Source organism: Leptopilina boulardi, unplaced genomic scaffold (assembly GCF_019393585.1).
Source record: "Leptopilina boulardi isolate dan_hultmark-lab unplaced genomic scaffold, ZJU_Lbou_2.1 LbouV2_302, whole genome shotgun sequence".
In the NCBI taxonomy this organism is placed as follows: Eukaryota; Metazoa; Arthropoda; class Insecta; order Hymenoptera; family Figitidae; genus Leptopilina; species Leptopilina boulardi.
In genome coordinates, this window is record NW_026137866.1 from 1,798,705 (window position 1) to 1,812,581 (window position 13,877).

The 13,877-nt window shown below is 28.5% G+C and overlaps 2 protein-coding genes across 3 annotated transcripts in view; one reads left to right on the forward strand and one right to left on the reverse strand.

The window, feature by feature from the left end:
- LOC127282791 (exonuclease mut-7 homolog) overlaps positions 1–13,877 on the reverse strand; it is a 73,540-nt gene that overhangs the window by 27,426 nt on the left and 32,237 nt on the right. The window lies entirely within an intron of this gene.
- On the forward strand, positions 7,982–9,262 carry LOC127282802 (uncharacterized histidine-rich protein DDB_G0274557-like). The gene is made up of 2 exons (XM_051307304.1): positions 7,982–8,076; positions 8,642–9,262. The coding sequence occupies exons 1-2, from the start codon at positions 8,026–8,028 to the stop codon at positions 8,996–8,998; spliced, it is 408 nt and encodes a 135-aa protein (XP_051163261.1). The 5' UTR covers positions 7,982–8,025; the 3' UTR covers positions 8,999–9,262.

Here is a 13,877-nt window from a genome sequence, read left to right on the forward strand (position 1 = left end):
AATATATATTTTTCATATTTCAATAAGGATATAATATTTCTTACCGTGAGCCAATATGCAAAGTAATCGAGAAAAAATTCACTCACCTGAAACAAAAAGAAAAAATTTTTTAGAAATAAAATATTTCTGTATATAAAAAATGTTCTATTTGTATTTAATAAAAAAATATTAAAAATATAATTTATAATATAAATAAAAATACACAGAAAAAAAGGGACGCATGATTATGTTCTAAAAATCATTAGTCATAATTTACATTTTATCGAATTTTGTTTGTCCTAATTAGTTTTGAGCCGAATTTTTATATGTTCGAATTAGTATTTTGCATAATTTTCATCAATTCGATTTTCTATATTGCAGAATTTTTATATAACCGAAAATTCACTACACAGAATTTTTATTTCTTTGAGTTTTTATTTGTCAGAATTTTTATTTGCTCGAATTTTCATTTAACATAATAGGCATTTTAAAGAATTTTCATTAGGTAGAATTTCATTGAATAGAATTTTCATTCAGATGAATTTTCATTTGTTCCAATTATTATTTGATATAATTTCCATATAATCGATTTTTCATACTACAGAATTTTTACTTAACCGAAAAATCATTTGTCAGAATTTCTAATTGATAGAATTTTCATTTGTCCGAAATTGCAAATGTCCGAACAAACAATCGACAGAAAGATTTCGGCGCGATTCTTAAAATCAACCAATAAAAAATTATTCATAAAATTGTGATTGGTTGATTTTAAAAATCGCGCCGAAATCTTTCTGTCGATTATTTGTTCGGCCATTTGAAAATTCGGACAAATGAAAATTCTATCAATTAGAAATTCTGACAAATGATTTTTCGGTTAAGTAAAAATTCTGTAGTATGAAAAATCGATTATATGGAAATTATATCAAATAATAATTGGAACAAATGAAAATTCATCTGAATGAAAATTCTATTCAATGAAATTCTACCTAATGAAAATTCTTTAAAATGCCTATTATGTTAAATGAAAATTCGAGCAAATAAAAATTCTGACAAATAAAAATTCAAAGAAATAAAAATTCTGTGTAGTGAATTTTCGGTTATATAAAAATTCTGCAATATAGAAAATCGAATTGATGAAAATTATGCAAAATACTAATTCGAACATATAAAAATTCGGCTTAAAACTAATTAGGACAAATAAAATTCGATAAAATGTAAATTATGACTAATGATTTTTAGAACATAATCATGCGTCCCGAAAAAAATTGGTTTTAAAAACTTTATGTTAAATCAACCATATGGTTATTTCTTCTAAATAAAATTCATATTATTTATAATTAATTTTTTTTTAAATAAACCAAATATTATACTCAGAAATAATAATACTCAGAAAAAAATTGATTTTGAAACTTTATGTTAAATCAACCATATGGTTTATTTCCTGCAAATAAAATTCATATTCTTTATAATTAATTTTTTTTTAAATAAACCAAATATTTATTTAGACCAAGCATATTTATTTAGATTAATATTTATAATTAAATCCATCAAAATTCTACTAATTTTTCACTAAAGTCAAATGGTCATATAAAGCTTCGATTTTTAAATTTTCCCAAATGCGGAACCAATTCCGCTATTAATTTTCTCAACGCGACGAATTATTATTTTTTTTATATTATTAAAAGGTAGGTTATCATTTGCGCGCTGTCGTCACAGCTACCGTGGAGCACGACTTTTAATAAATGAGTAAATAATTTCGGTCACGTTCCATCGCGGAACACAATAGCATCACCTTCTTAAATAGGATTATATTAAGCTGTTTCACTGACGATGAATAGAGTCAAATGGAGAACGTCCAAGATGTTTTGGTAGGCTTGACGAGTCGAGGTGGTGACTATGACTATATATATATATATATATATACGAAGAAGAAGATTGCCGAAGGAAAAAGAAGAGAGGGAGTTAGACTTGAAGAAGAAGAAGAAGAAAAAAAAGAAAAAAGTCCAAGGTGACAGGTGAATAGTTATAGTTCTCGAATCTCCGTTTCTTGCGCACACACAATTTCCCACGTTTCATCACACTACTTATATATTTACACTCTTTCACTATATATATATACACCTCTTTGTCACACATTTTCTTCTTGTGTGATCCATCTTCACTCTTTAATTTTTTTTTGAGTCAGCCAAATTTTATATATCAACTCTCTAAATCTCAATTAGTAAAAATGTTTACTAATTTAAATTAGTGACTCACTTTTTGCTTTATAGAATTAGTTAAATTTGACTAATTTTGTTAGTAAAAGTTACTAATATATAATTAGTAAAATTTTACTAATTGAGAAGCAAAAAACTAATTCAAATTAGTAAACTTTTTTACTAATTCAGATTTAGAGAGAAAATTGATTTTGCTCCTTTCCTATTTCTTTATCTTTAAAAAGATTTTTCTAATCAGAATAATTATTTAAAGTTTATTGTTAACTTTATAAATTTAGAAAGATATTTTTAAAAAAACATAATTGAGGAACTGTTTTTGGGGTTTCGGAAATTTGGGCTCACCCCTTATACACATGCCACACGTGAACAGCGACAAGATGCATACGGTTCCCGCTTAAAATACACACATCACCTTCTGACTTTCAACTGAATTCTTGTACAGCATTTTGTTAAAAATCCATTATATTCTTGATCATTCATTCATTATCATTATCATTATTATTATTATAATTTATTAAGTTCTTTAATAAAAATAATTTCGAATTGTTTCAAAAAGAGATTTAATTGAAAAAAATGGTACACGTTTTTAATAAAATTTAATTTTCTAAATATCTCTCCTTGACAAATAAATCATATATTCCGACAGACAATAAATTTGTCATTATGAAATATATATTTTCATCAACGATATATTATTCAGAAGGATATCAAAAGCTTTTTCAGTTTAAAATGAACACCAATCGTGGTATCTTGTGGTTGCAATCTTAAATTATTTTAGCAGCCGATATTTCCATCCGTTCTGCCACCTAAACGTCAACCTGAAGCCAAAATCAACAGAGAGGCACGAGTAGGCTCTTCCTTTTTTTTCATCTCTCTTTCTCTTATTGCCCCTTTCGAATTATCTCTTTCTTTTACATATACATATTTTATATAAGGAATTTTTCAAAATTATCTATATTCAAAAATATCAATAATTTTACTATTTTATTGTTATTCTTGATGCATTGAACACATCAAAATATTTGAGCAACCAAAAAAAAAAAAAATTTTTTTCCATTGTCCTGGTGCCACACTGTCTAGCTCTAAAATGCTGACTTGAAAATAAATAAATTTTCAGGTTAGTCAAATGTCAAAAATTTTTCAAGTGTTATGGGGAGTGAAAAAGCAAATATTTATCGAAGGTGCACAGAATCTTTAAAGAATTCCATCATCAGGTGCTGAATCGTATAAAGAATTTATGGAATTTTTGACATATTACAAATAACCACGATAATAATTTATATAAAAATTACTGCAATTATTTCTAAATCAAAAAAATGGTTTTTAAAATTTAGATATTTTTTTTTGTATTTAAAAAATCACTCGCAGAAGAATATTTTGCGTTTCAATATTATAAACGAAAAGAAGCAATGACGTGTGTCAAAAATGAAATTCCATCCGATCCACTTCGTTCAGTTATATTCCACTCAAGAGGCGAGAAACTTGCGTATATGTAAGAAGAAGAATGAATGAATGAACGAACCAAGAAATGAAGCATAGACATCTACTGGCCTCCTCTTCTTTTTTTTTTCTTCTTCTTCACTCAATGGAATCGAAAGAGATATCTGTGTGGTCATTTTTCAACAAGAGTATCCTAATGCCTTCAACACACGTGGCATCTTGCAACGTCATTTTCAAGAGACATTCTATCACCCTAGAATGTTTTTTTTATTTTCTCCAAGCATATATATGTATGATGCATACATTTTATAAAATCAGTAAACAAAAAAGATATGGCTTCTTAAATTTTTCAATGACCACCAAGTACCTATCATCATCATCATTTTAATATGAAACTGCTTTTTATGCTTTCATTCTTCTCATATATATTAGGACAAAAAATATTTATTTTAAAATAAAGAATATTTTTTATTAAAAAATTATTGAGCCCACAGAAAATTAAAAGGCATTAAAATAAGCTGCAACGCTTATTATTTTAATCCAATTTTGCTTATTTTAATCCATTTTGGTATTAAAATAAGCAAAATTGGATTAAAATAAGAAGCGTTGCAGCTTATTTTAATGCCTTTATGATAATTATTAATTGCATTAGTAAATAAATATTACAAATATTTATAAATATTTGTAATTTATAAATAATAAATCAGAATTTTAAAAATAAAACAAAATTTGATATATATGAAAATAAATGATCTGGGAAATTGTGTGTATTTTTTCTGTTAAAAGAGCGTTAAATAATATGGGCGGATCGTAGACGACAAGAAATTTCTTCCGCTATATAATCGTTAACACTCCTTAGAATGAGTAAAACAGGACCTATATCGGAAACATCAATATCTCATTCCTAGGAGTTGGATGATCCGTCGGGACACGACCTTTTGTGGTCGATTTTGAAAAGATCATCCGGCAGGACACACGCAAAGGAAGAAATACTTTTAAATGTGAGCCTGTCATCAAAATAATTGGTAGAAAATACTTTGCGAAGATGAAATGTTTTTTTACGTGACACATATTTCTCAAATTGGATATAATTGAATGTCATCATGTATATAAAAAAAAAAAGATGATATTTTGAAGAAAAACCGTAAAAGACAAATTTCTTAAATAATATTATTAGATCACGATCTCTATTATGATCGATCGATAATGTTCGTGTCATTTTTAGATCCATGACATTTTATGACCCAGGTGAAAAAATTAACGTTACTAACGTTACTTATGTTACTAACGTTAGTACCTATAAAAAAATTAAGAGTTTCTAAAATATATTTTCACAGAAACTTTGCCACTACTTTCCCATTACCACTTTCACTTCCACTTAAACTTTTTATAATTTTCATTCCCATTTCCACTTCTACTTTTTCTAATTCTCATTCGCACTTCTACTCTTTTTAATTCTCATTCCCACTTCACTTCCACTTTTTCTAATTTTCATTCCCATTCCTATTTCCACTTCCAGTTTTTTATATTCATTGCCACTACCACTTTTTCTAATTCTCATTCACACTTTCACTTCCACTTGTTCCAATTTTCATTCCCATTTCATCTTCCACTTTTTTATTTTCATTACAACTTTTTTATATTTTCACTCCCACTTCCATTCCTAATTTTTTAAATTTTCATTATCATTTTCACTTTTTCTAATTTCCATCCATGGTAATTAAAAAAAGTGGAAATGGTTGTGTAAATGGAAATTAGAAAGAGTTTTAGTCGAAATGGCAACAGCTAATGAAAATTAGAAGTGGAAAAAATGGGAGTAGAAGTGGGAATGAAAATTAGAAAAAGTGGAAGTGGAAGTGAAAGTGGAAATGAGAATTAGAAAGAGTGGAAGTGGGAATTGAAGTGCGAATGAGAATTAGAAAAAGTGAAAGTGGAAATGATAATTAGAAAGAGTGGAAGTGGGAATTGAAGTGCGAATGAGAATTAGAAAAAGTGAAAGTGGAAACGGTAATGAAAATAAAAAAGTGGAAGTGATAATAGAAATGAAAATTATAAAAAGTGCGGGTAAGAACATTAAATACTTCCTGGTGGTCGATTTTCGACAAATTTCTGCAAAAATACAATTTAGAAACATTTTCTTAATTTTTTTATAGGTATACTAACGTTAGTAACATTAGTAACGTTAGTAATGTTAATTTTTCTACCTGGGGAAGAAAAGGTAATATCAAATTAAACCTTGCTTTTTTCGGGGGTTTTTTTTTTTTTGGTATAAAAAAATTAACTTGAACGGATTTAAGATAAGAAAAGCTTCTCTCTCTCTCTCTCTAGAGTTTTAATCATAGAGATATATAATTCTAGGTATGAAGCTGTAAAAGGTCGAAATTTAAGCACTTGGTTACGGTCAATTATTCTTGCTTCCTCTCCCTCGTATGTTTAGTATATATGAAGTTAGGATGATGGGGTGTGACATTGCCAAGCCAACAGTCGGTCTCCCATTTGCGATCAAACGGTTGAACGCCTCTGCGACAAATGACTCGCGTGCTCTCTTTCTCTCTCTTGCTTTCTTTCTTTCACATCTGTGTGTGCGATACTTAGCTTAGTTTTTACTTTTCTTTTTTTCTCTTTCCATTCGTTAATGCATCATTACATTTATATACCGCAAAAGGATTCTCACAATTGCAAAACGTCATCATTTTTTTTCTTCTTCTTAGAATTTTATATACTTTCAAAGAATATAATTATATTTAATTATTTAATTATATTATTACACTTGATTGACTTTATATTTAATGTTTTCTTGTATGATTATTTATTATCTTTTCAGTTGTCATTAGAGCGATAATAGTATTCGTAACTGGTTTTTTTTTTTTTATTTATAGTAGATGGCAGTCATGACAACTCGACACTTTCTGTTTACTGTATATCCTTTAACCTATCCTATATCTATCTATTGTTCAGAAAATAACCTGCCCAGCATTGGAGAATTTTGAATAGAAAAAAATCCATTATATTGTATAATCTACAAAAGTCTATATGTAAAAAAATTCTTAACAATCAAATTCACATGTCATCAACAGTTTAAAAAATACGTGTATCATTTTGTAACCTTGAAAATTTTTTTCAAAAATTGATAATTTTTTTTCTTTTTAATTTTCTATTTTATTTTAAACTAAAACTATCAATTGTCTTGTTGACTTGAGAATGATCGCAGAGGTTCTTGGAAAGGATTAATATATAATGACAGGTCAATTTGATTGATTAAATTTGCCTTATAGATCTCCTTTTGATCGCAGTATTAACCAGTCAAGTTAGTGACTACTATAAGTGTGAGTTTAATAGTCAAAGCAACGCGGCCAACATATATGATGGGTGTTTAAATCAACAAAGAACATTGCCAGTATCAACAGGATATACCGTTACATCTTATAGGTGCATACCAATAAGATCGAATACTTTTTTTTCTATAATAAAATTTTTTCCCGCATATGTATAATTTTTATATAAAAATTCAAGGGATTAAAAAAAAAACATTTCTTTTGTTAAATTATAACACATTTTTTTTTTGAAGATGGTATTTTCTAACGAGTACAGCATTCTGGCAATAATTTTTTTGCAGAAATTAAAAATATGTATATTTAATTTAATGTCACGTACTGAGAATATTTTGTCAATCGTCAAGTGCGCTCGTTAGCGGCATCCGTCAGAAAATGTGAACGCGTCGCGACGCCTTGACGTCTCGAAATAATCATATATACATAGTAGTCATCTATAGAATGCAATATGACTTTTGTTACGGGAATTATAAATATGAAATTTCAATTAGAGAAGCTTTATTCGCATATATTAAAGATGATTTTTGGGGCAAGTGTGTCAATACGCCCCAGGGTAGGGGTGTATTTGTACTGGAGTAAAGTATTAATGGCAATAAATAATCATAAATATTAAATTAAACACAGTTATGTGTTAAATAGATCAAATATTGTATAAAATATATATACACAAGTGTTTACAGGTACGTCAAAAACAATTGAAATTAGAGAATAGAAAAATTATACCATTTTTTTTTCTTTACACTTATTAATTTCACAATAATACAAAAATATAGTTCTATACGTTTTGTATTCACTTTTTGTTTAAAAAACATCAACGCTAATTAAATGAATAATGGTATGAGGAAATATATTTCGCAGCGAAATTATAACTATATTAATGTGTCATTAATAACAAATGAATTAATAATTCATTAATTATATTTTCTATTCATAATTTCAATTATTATTTTTTACACTTTTCTTGTATATATAATATATGTTTTCAAGAAAATTTTATATAAAAAGAGAGTTTCTTCACGTTTCTATATCAGTTATCGAGAAGCAATTTCGAAAGAAACATGAAGCCAATATTAGTAACTTGTCTTTTTTTGGCTGCTTTCGCCGTTACTGTAAGTTATTACAAATTACAAACACAGAAAATTAAAAGGCATTAAAATAAGCTGCAACGCTTATTATTTTAATCCAATTTTGCTTATTTTAATACCAAAATGGATTGAAATAAGCAAAATTGGATTAAAATAATAAGCGTTGCAGCTTATTTTAATGCCTTTTAATTTTCTGTGAAACAATACTTCCACTACGAAGGAAGCAATAATTTTATTTCCATTTAAACCAATTTTCTTAAATTCTGCAAAATTAAAATATCCAAAATTCGATACACAGAAAATTAAACTGCATTAAAATAAGCTGCAACGCTTATTATTTTAATCCAATTTTGCTTATTTTAATACCAAAATGGATTAAAATAAACAAAATTGGATTAAAATAATAGCAGCTTATTTTAATGCCTTTTAATTTTCTGTGTAAATGTAGAATTCATTTTAATCAAAATTGGGTTAAATAGAAATTCAGTTAAATAAAAATTAATTTAATTAAATTATTTATAATTAAATTTAGTAAAGTGGAGAATTATATTTTTATCTATGATTTAATAAAACAAAAAATTGTGTTCAGTACACTTGTGTAAGTGGACAGTCTGAAGCACCCGGAAGTACAACGTTACCACCATCAGATGATAACAGCACTTCTACTGATACTCCTTCAAATTCTACGGGAACACCTACATTGCAACCTTCGCCACCACCATCTCATAGACCACCTCATCATAGACCACCACACCATAGACCTCCTCATTGCCATCATCATCATCACGGACATCATGGACATCACGGACATCACGGACCACATCCTGGACATCAACGTGAACGTCGCGAGGAACCACAAGCCGAACACCATCACCATCACCATGGACATCATCACGGATTTCCAATTCCAATTCCAATTCCTGGAGGAATTGACATACAATTCTAAACTATTCATACACTGATAAAAAATTGTATATGGTCCGAGCAATCAAATGTTCGGTTAGTACAACCAAACTTTTGTTAGGCTAACCAAACAATTCGGTTGGCACAACCAAAGTTTGGTTGTGCTGACAAAACATTTTTTTCAGTGTATCTAAATACCCAAATATCTAAAAATCTGAAAATATTCTAAATATTCCTATTATTTTCACATGTAGTTTTTGATTGACTAATTCAATAAAAATTCACAAAAAGAATGAAAAAATCTTAATCGCTAGGGATCGAACCTTGGATTTCCATTTACAAGTCGAAAGTTCTAACCACTCGACTATGTTCGTATAACAATAAGGATTATACACTGAGAAAAATATGCTATTCAATCAACAGCATTTCTGCCAAAGGTATAAAAATTATTGATTCAAAAGCATATGCTATAAAATTTGTAAAATATTTTATACACGGAGAAAAAGAAAAAGTAATTTTTACTACTTTCAGAGTAAAACTGGACCAACTCGAAGTTTCTGCGCATCTCTGGCAATTTTTACTCCAAAAATAGTAAAATTTATTATTTCTGTAGTAAATTTTACTGTTTCCGTAGTAAGTTTTACTATTTCTAGAGTAAATTTTACTATTTTTGGAGTAAAAATTGCCAGAGATGCGCAGAAACTTCGAGTTGATCCAGTTTTACTCTAAAAGTAGTAAAAGTTACTTTATAAAAGAAATCTTTTTTCTCCGTGTAGGTTCTATAGCATATGCTTTTGAATCAATAATTTTTATACCTTTGGCAGAAATGCTGTTGATTGAATAGCATATTTTTCTCAGTGTAGAATTAAAATATAGTAATAAGAAATTTTCCAGTACAATATTTGTTAGAGATGACAAATTCAAATTCGTGATATGATTCGAAATATGCGCACAATGTTGAGAAATCATATAAACATAAGATAAACACAACATTAAAGATTCAAATCTGTTTCTTGACATAAATTTTGATTTATCTAGTATAATGTAATGTTATATTTAATCCACAATATATAATATAATTATAAATGTATATTTAAGGATAGAGAGAGAGAGAGAGAGAGAGAGAGATTGAACTTTATAGAATATAATGAGATATTGGATAAGTCAGTTGAAGAAATTGAATCTCAAGATACTACTGGTACAGTGTGGCAGTAAAGCGCCAAGCAAGATTCAGAATATCGAGTATAATAGGTTGGGGATGCTCTTGCAGGTGGTTGTGTGTGCGAGGATATGAACTGCTCATCCGTCGCTGTTTTCAGAACAAACTAGAAAGAGCTTACACTCATAACAAGAAAAATATTAAATCACCGACACTGTCGTCGCCTATACTTCTCACCACTTTTCAAAACTCCAAATACCTTTATATTTTTTCAATATATATATATAGAAACATAATTAGCAATTTTATTAAATTTTTTTCTCGAAAAAAATTTAATAGTTTTCTCTACATAGAAAATAATTTTTTCATTATTCTTTTATAAAGATAAATAAGATTTATTTTCCTAAGCAAAATTTCTGCTAATTATATGTTTATTTATTTATTGCCTACTAATAATACTATAAAGATGTATGGAATGCTCTTTTTTTCTTTTATAACGTTTTAAAAGAAGGTATTTGTTATATGCGTTTTTCTTTATTCTCTTTTTTTATAGACACGGCTTTTTTACTTAGCTATATATATTTATATATATCGTGTACGAGGGTTAATCCGCATCAGATTCGGACCAATTGAGCTATTATTTGAAAATAAAGAGAGAAAGAAAGTATATCGGACGAATCTATATAACTTGGCATTCTACCGTGACACCGCAGGAGGCATTTAAACAACAATAGTTTTGCGTAAACTCTACAAGCCAAATATAGACTTGGTTTTATATCGTAAACTTGTCTTTTTTAGTGAGTGTCTATTCTATATAGAAAATTCATTCAAATCCATTGACCCCTTAATTTTATCCAATATAGAAGATATACAATAAAGTATTTAAGAAATATTTTATTAACTGTATATATAAAAATATTTCAAAAAATATACAAATTCTAAAAGATATATACATATATGTATAAAAACTATATATATATATAAAATATATAAAAATATAGAATACATAAAATTTGAACTTTAGAATAAATGTTTAATTTTATGCGATAAATAGAATTTCTTTTCAATTGTAAAAAAAAAGGCCGCCTGCTTAGCAGAGTGTACATGGCTTTAATGCGTATTTGAAAGTGAAACAATCATGCGTATTGTGTTTGTATTTGAAATAAGCTCCCATATATAGAGTGCCCCCTAGCAATAAGGCCCTAATTTTTAGAATTGCCCTGAGGCTAACCTATTCAAGTACAGAACACCAATAACACCGTTTTTTATTGATGCACAATGACCCGTGCGACGGGAGAATATACGTGCACGACTGGGCACGAGCAATCATTTAATACATTTTGTATATAGACCATTTTGGGTCAAAACGATTCACGATTTAATTTTTTTTTCACACACACTAATTTAAATGTATCAAATTGATACCAAAAAAATCAAATTGATACGAATTTTTATATTAATTTGATAGTTTTCGTATCAATTTGATACTTTTAAATTACAGACAAATATTTTATATTCTAAATTTCTAACACCTTTTTAATATAAAAATAGATATATAAAATAACGAAAAAAAACTCTAAAGAAAAAATAAGGGTCCAACAGACCAAGAAAGCATGAAACGTGACATTTTTGGTACATAGCAATTATAACCTAAATCTTTTGGTATTGTCTTTATAAATTATAATTATAATAAGCACTTGAAAAAATAGAAAGAAAATTTTAGAATATATTTCTAAAAAAAAGTGTCCAAGAAGAGTGTTTGGAGGCAACAGCTTAAATTTGGTGTCAAGATCATATGGGAAGTAAAGTTTGCGTATAAACGGTGTCGGTCAACATTTGTTGATGAGGGGGTGAAAACAGTAGTGTGAACACCCTAAAATTAGCCCCGCAGCGGCCCTGTGTATTATAGGGCTCCCCAAATGATGGTATTCCGCATACCCACACGCAGCGGCGAAAGCGTGAAAAAATGCTTACATTATCATTCGTAATTTTATAAACACAATATGTACTCCTCTCTAACATCATTGGATCCCTCTTTTTTTTTTCACCATACAACGCTCTTGTTGTAAACGTTGCGGGTGGCCCCTGAATTAGAAGAAGAACCACACCACAAGTTTCCTATTATATAAACAAATTGTTTTATAACTGCTAAATGAGTGGTACCATTTTTAAAAATATAAAAAAAGCCTAGGAGTTAAAATTTTTTGAAACCGTTTTATCAAATTTTTTCTGATATATGGTATTTGTATCGCGTCTATATACCACTCCATAATTAAACTGAAAATTGTGGTAAAATGATTGGGAACCGTATATTGTGTATCTCTATTTCCAAACGAGGCGATATTACCGCATGTTTGCACAACCAATTTAGCATTTAATGTCATAATGACGCTCGCACTTTCTGTTTACTTTATTTTGGATTAAACGCATATCAGTCCCGCAAAATGTATTGCATTTTCTGAAGGTCATCGCGATTAAAAAAATATAAGAATAAATATATTTTCTTTTTTGTCTCTGCGGTTCGATTGAAAAACACCTGTCTTCGATTCAAGTGCAAGGTTTCTTCCTTAAACTTATTCAAGGTAATTTTTATTAAAAAAAAAAAATCTACAAAAGATTTTAAAAATCTAATTTTTAAAATGAGCGAATCTCTTTTAATTATTATATATATATATATATAGTTCGGTTATACATACAACAACGAAAGTTAGTATCGATTTCTCAGTATGGCGACTGAAATTTTCGTCGTTCTTGCCACCCCATTGGTAGACACAACCCTATTCCGTGGATATTTCCCTTCCTCATTTCAGAAACGGGAGGAGGAGTAAAAGGACGGACAGACGGACGGATGGATGGGTATAACGGAGCAATTCTAGTTTCGCGTTTTGCCAGGGGGTGTTCCTGGGAAAATGTACACCTGCTACTGCCTTTCTCCTGGACGAGTATAGACATGACGACGAGAGGAACCGTTTCCCAGAGATATATTAAAATATGTTATAATATATATATATACGACGGAAAGCGTGGAAATTAGCGACCAAGTTCTATATACGCCCTAAATTTGTGCATCTAATAAAAGCTATTTATAGGTTAATTAAGGAATAAAAACGATGAACAAATAGAAATCTCAAAAAGAAAGTATTTTAATATTATAAATAATAAATTTTAAATTAAATACAAGAAATTTTTATACAATTTCGATGATTTAATAAATATACGAATGCTAATATTATATTTTATAAATGTATATATACATTTTATTAGCCTATAGAGACCATTGCAAACATAAAGAAAACCTCACACGACCCTATTTATTTGCTGCTCGCATTAGATAGGATAAGCTCAAGTGTTTGAAGAATTTAAAGAAGAAATGTTTGACTTTTATCTGTACTATATATTGAGTTTTAGAAAATTGTAAGTTATTAAAATAAGATGCAACAAAATAAGAAACAATAGAAAACATCCTTAATAAAAAATTCCTATATACTCTAAAAGTATTTTTTATTTATACTATTAAGAAGAAAAAAAGAGACTAATCCCATATATAGTATATAAAATGTTAAGAATCACGTCTTTTGAAAAAACTAACGGATTGACCGCACCAGAGTAGAGCAGAGAGGATTTATAAACCTGAAGGTTATTATCCAGAGCACGTGTTATAGCAGATGCAGTTAAATCTCTCCCTCAGGACATATATAACAACTATACTGGTATGATAGAACTGGTTAAACAAAAAAAAAAAAAGAGTGTGTGTGAAACTCTA

Bases quoted from the DNA above. Each gene is read 5' to 3' on its own strand.
- LOC127282802 (XM_051307304.1), top strand. From the start codon at position 8,026: ATGAAGCCAATATTAGTAACTTGTCTTTTTTTGGCTGCTTTCGCCGTT. The intron at 8,077-8,641 runs GTAAGTTATTAC...AATTGTGTTCAG, and splicing joins TGGCTGCTTTCGCCGTTACT to TACACTTGTGTAAGTGGACA.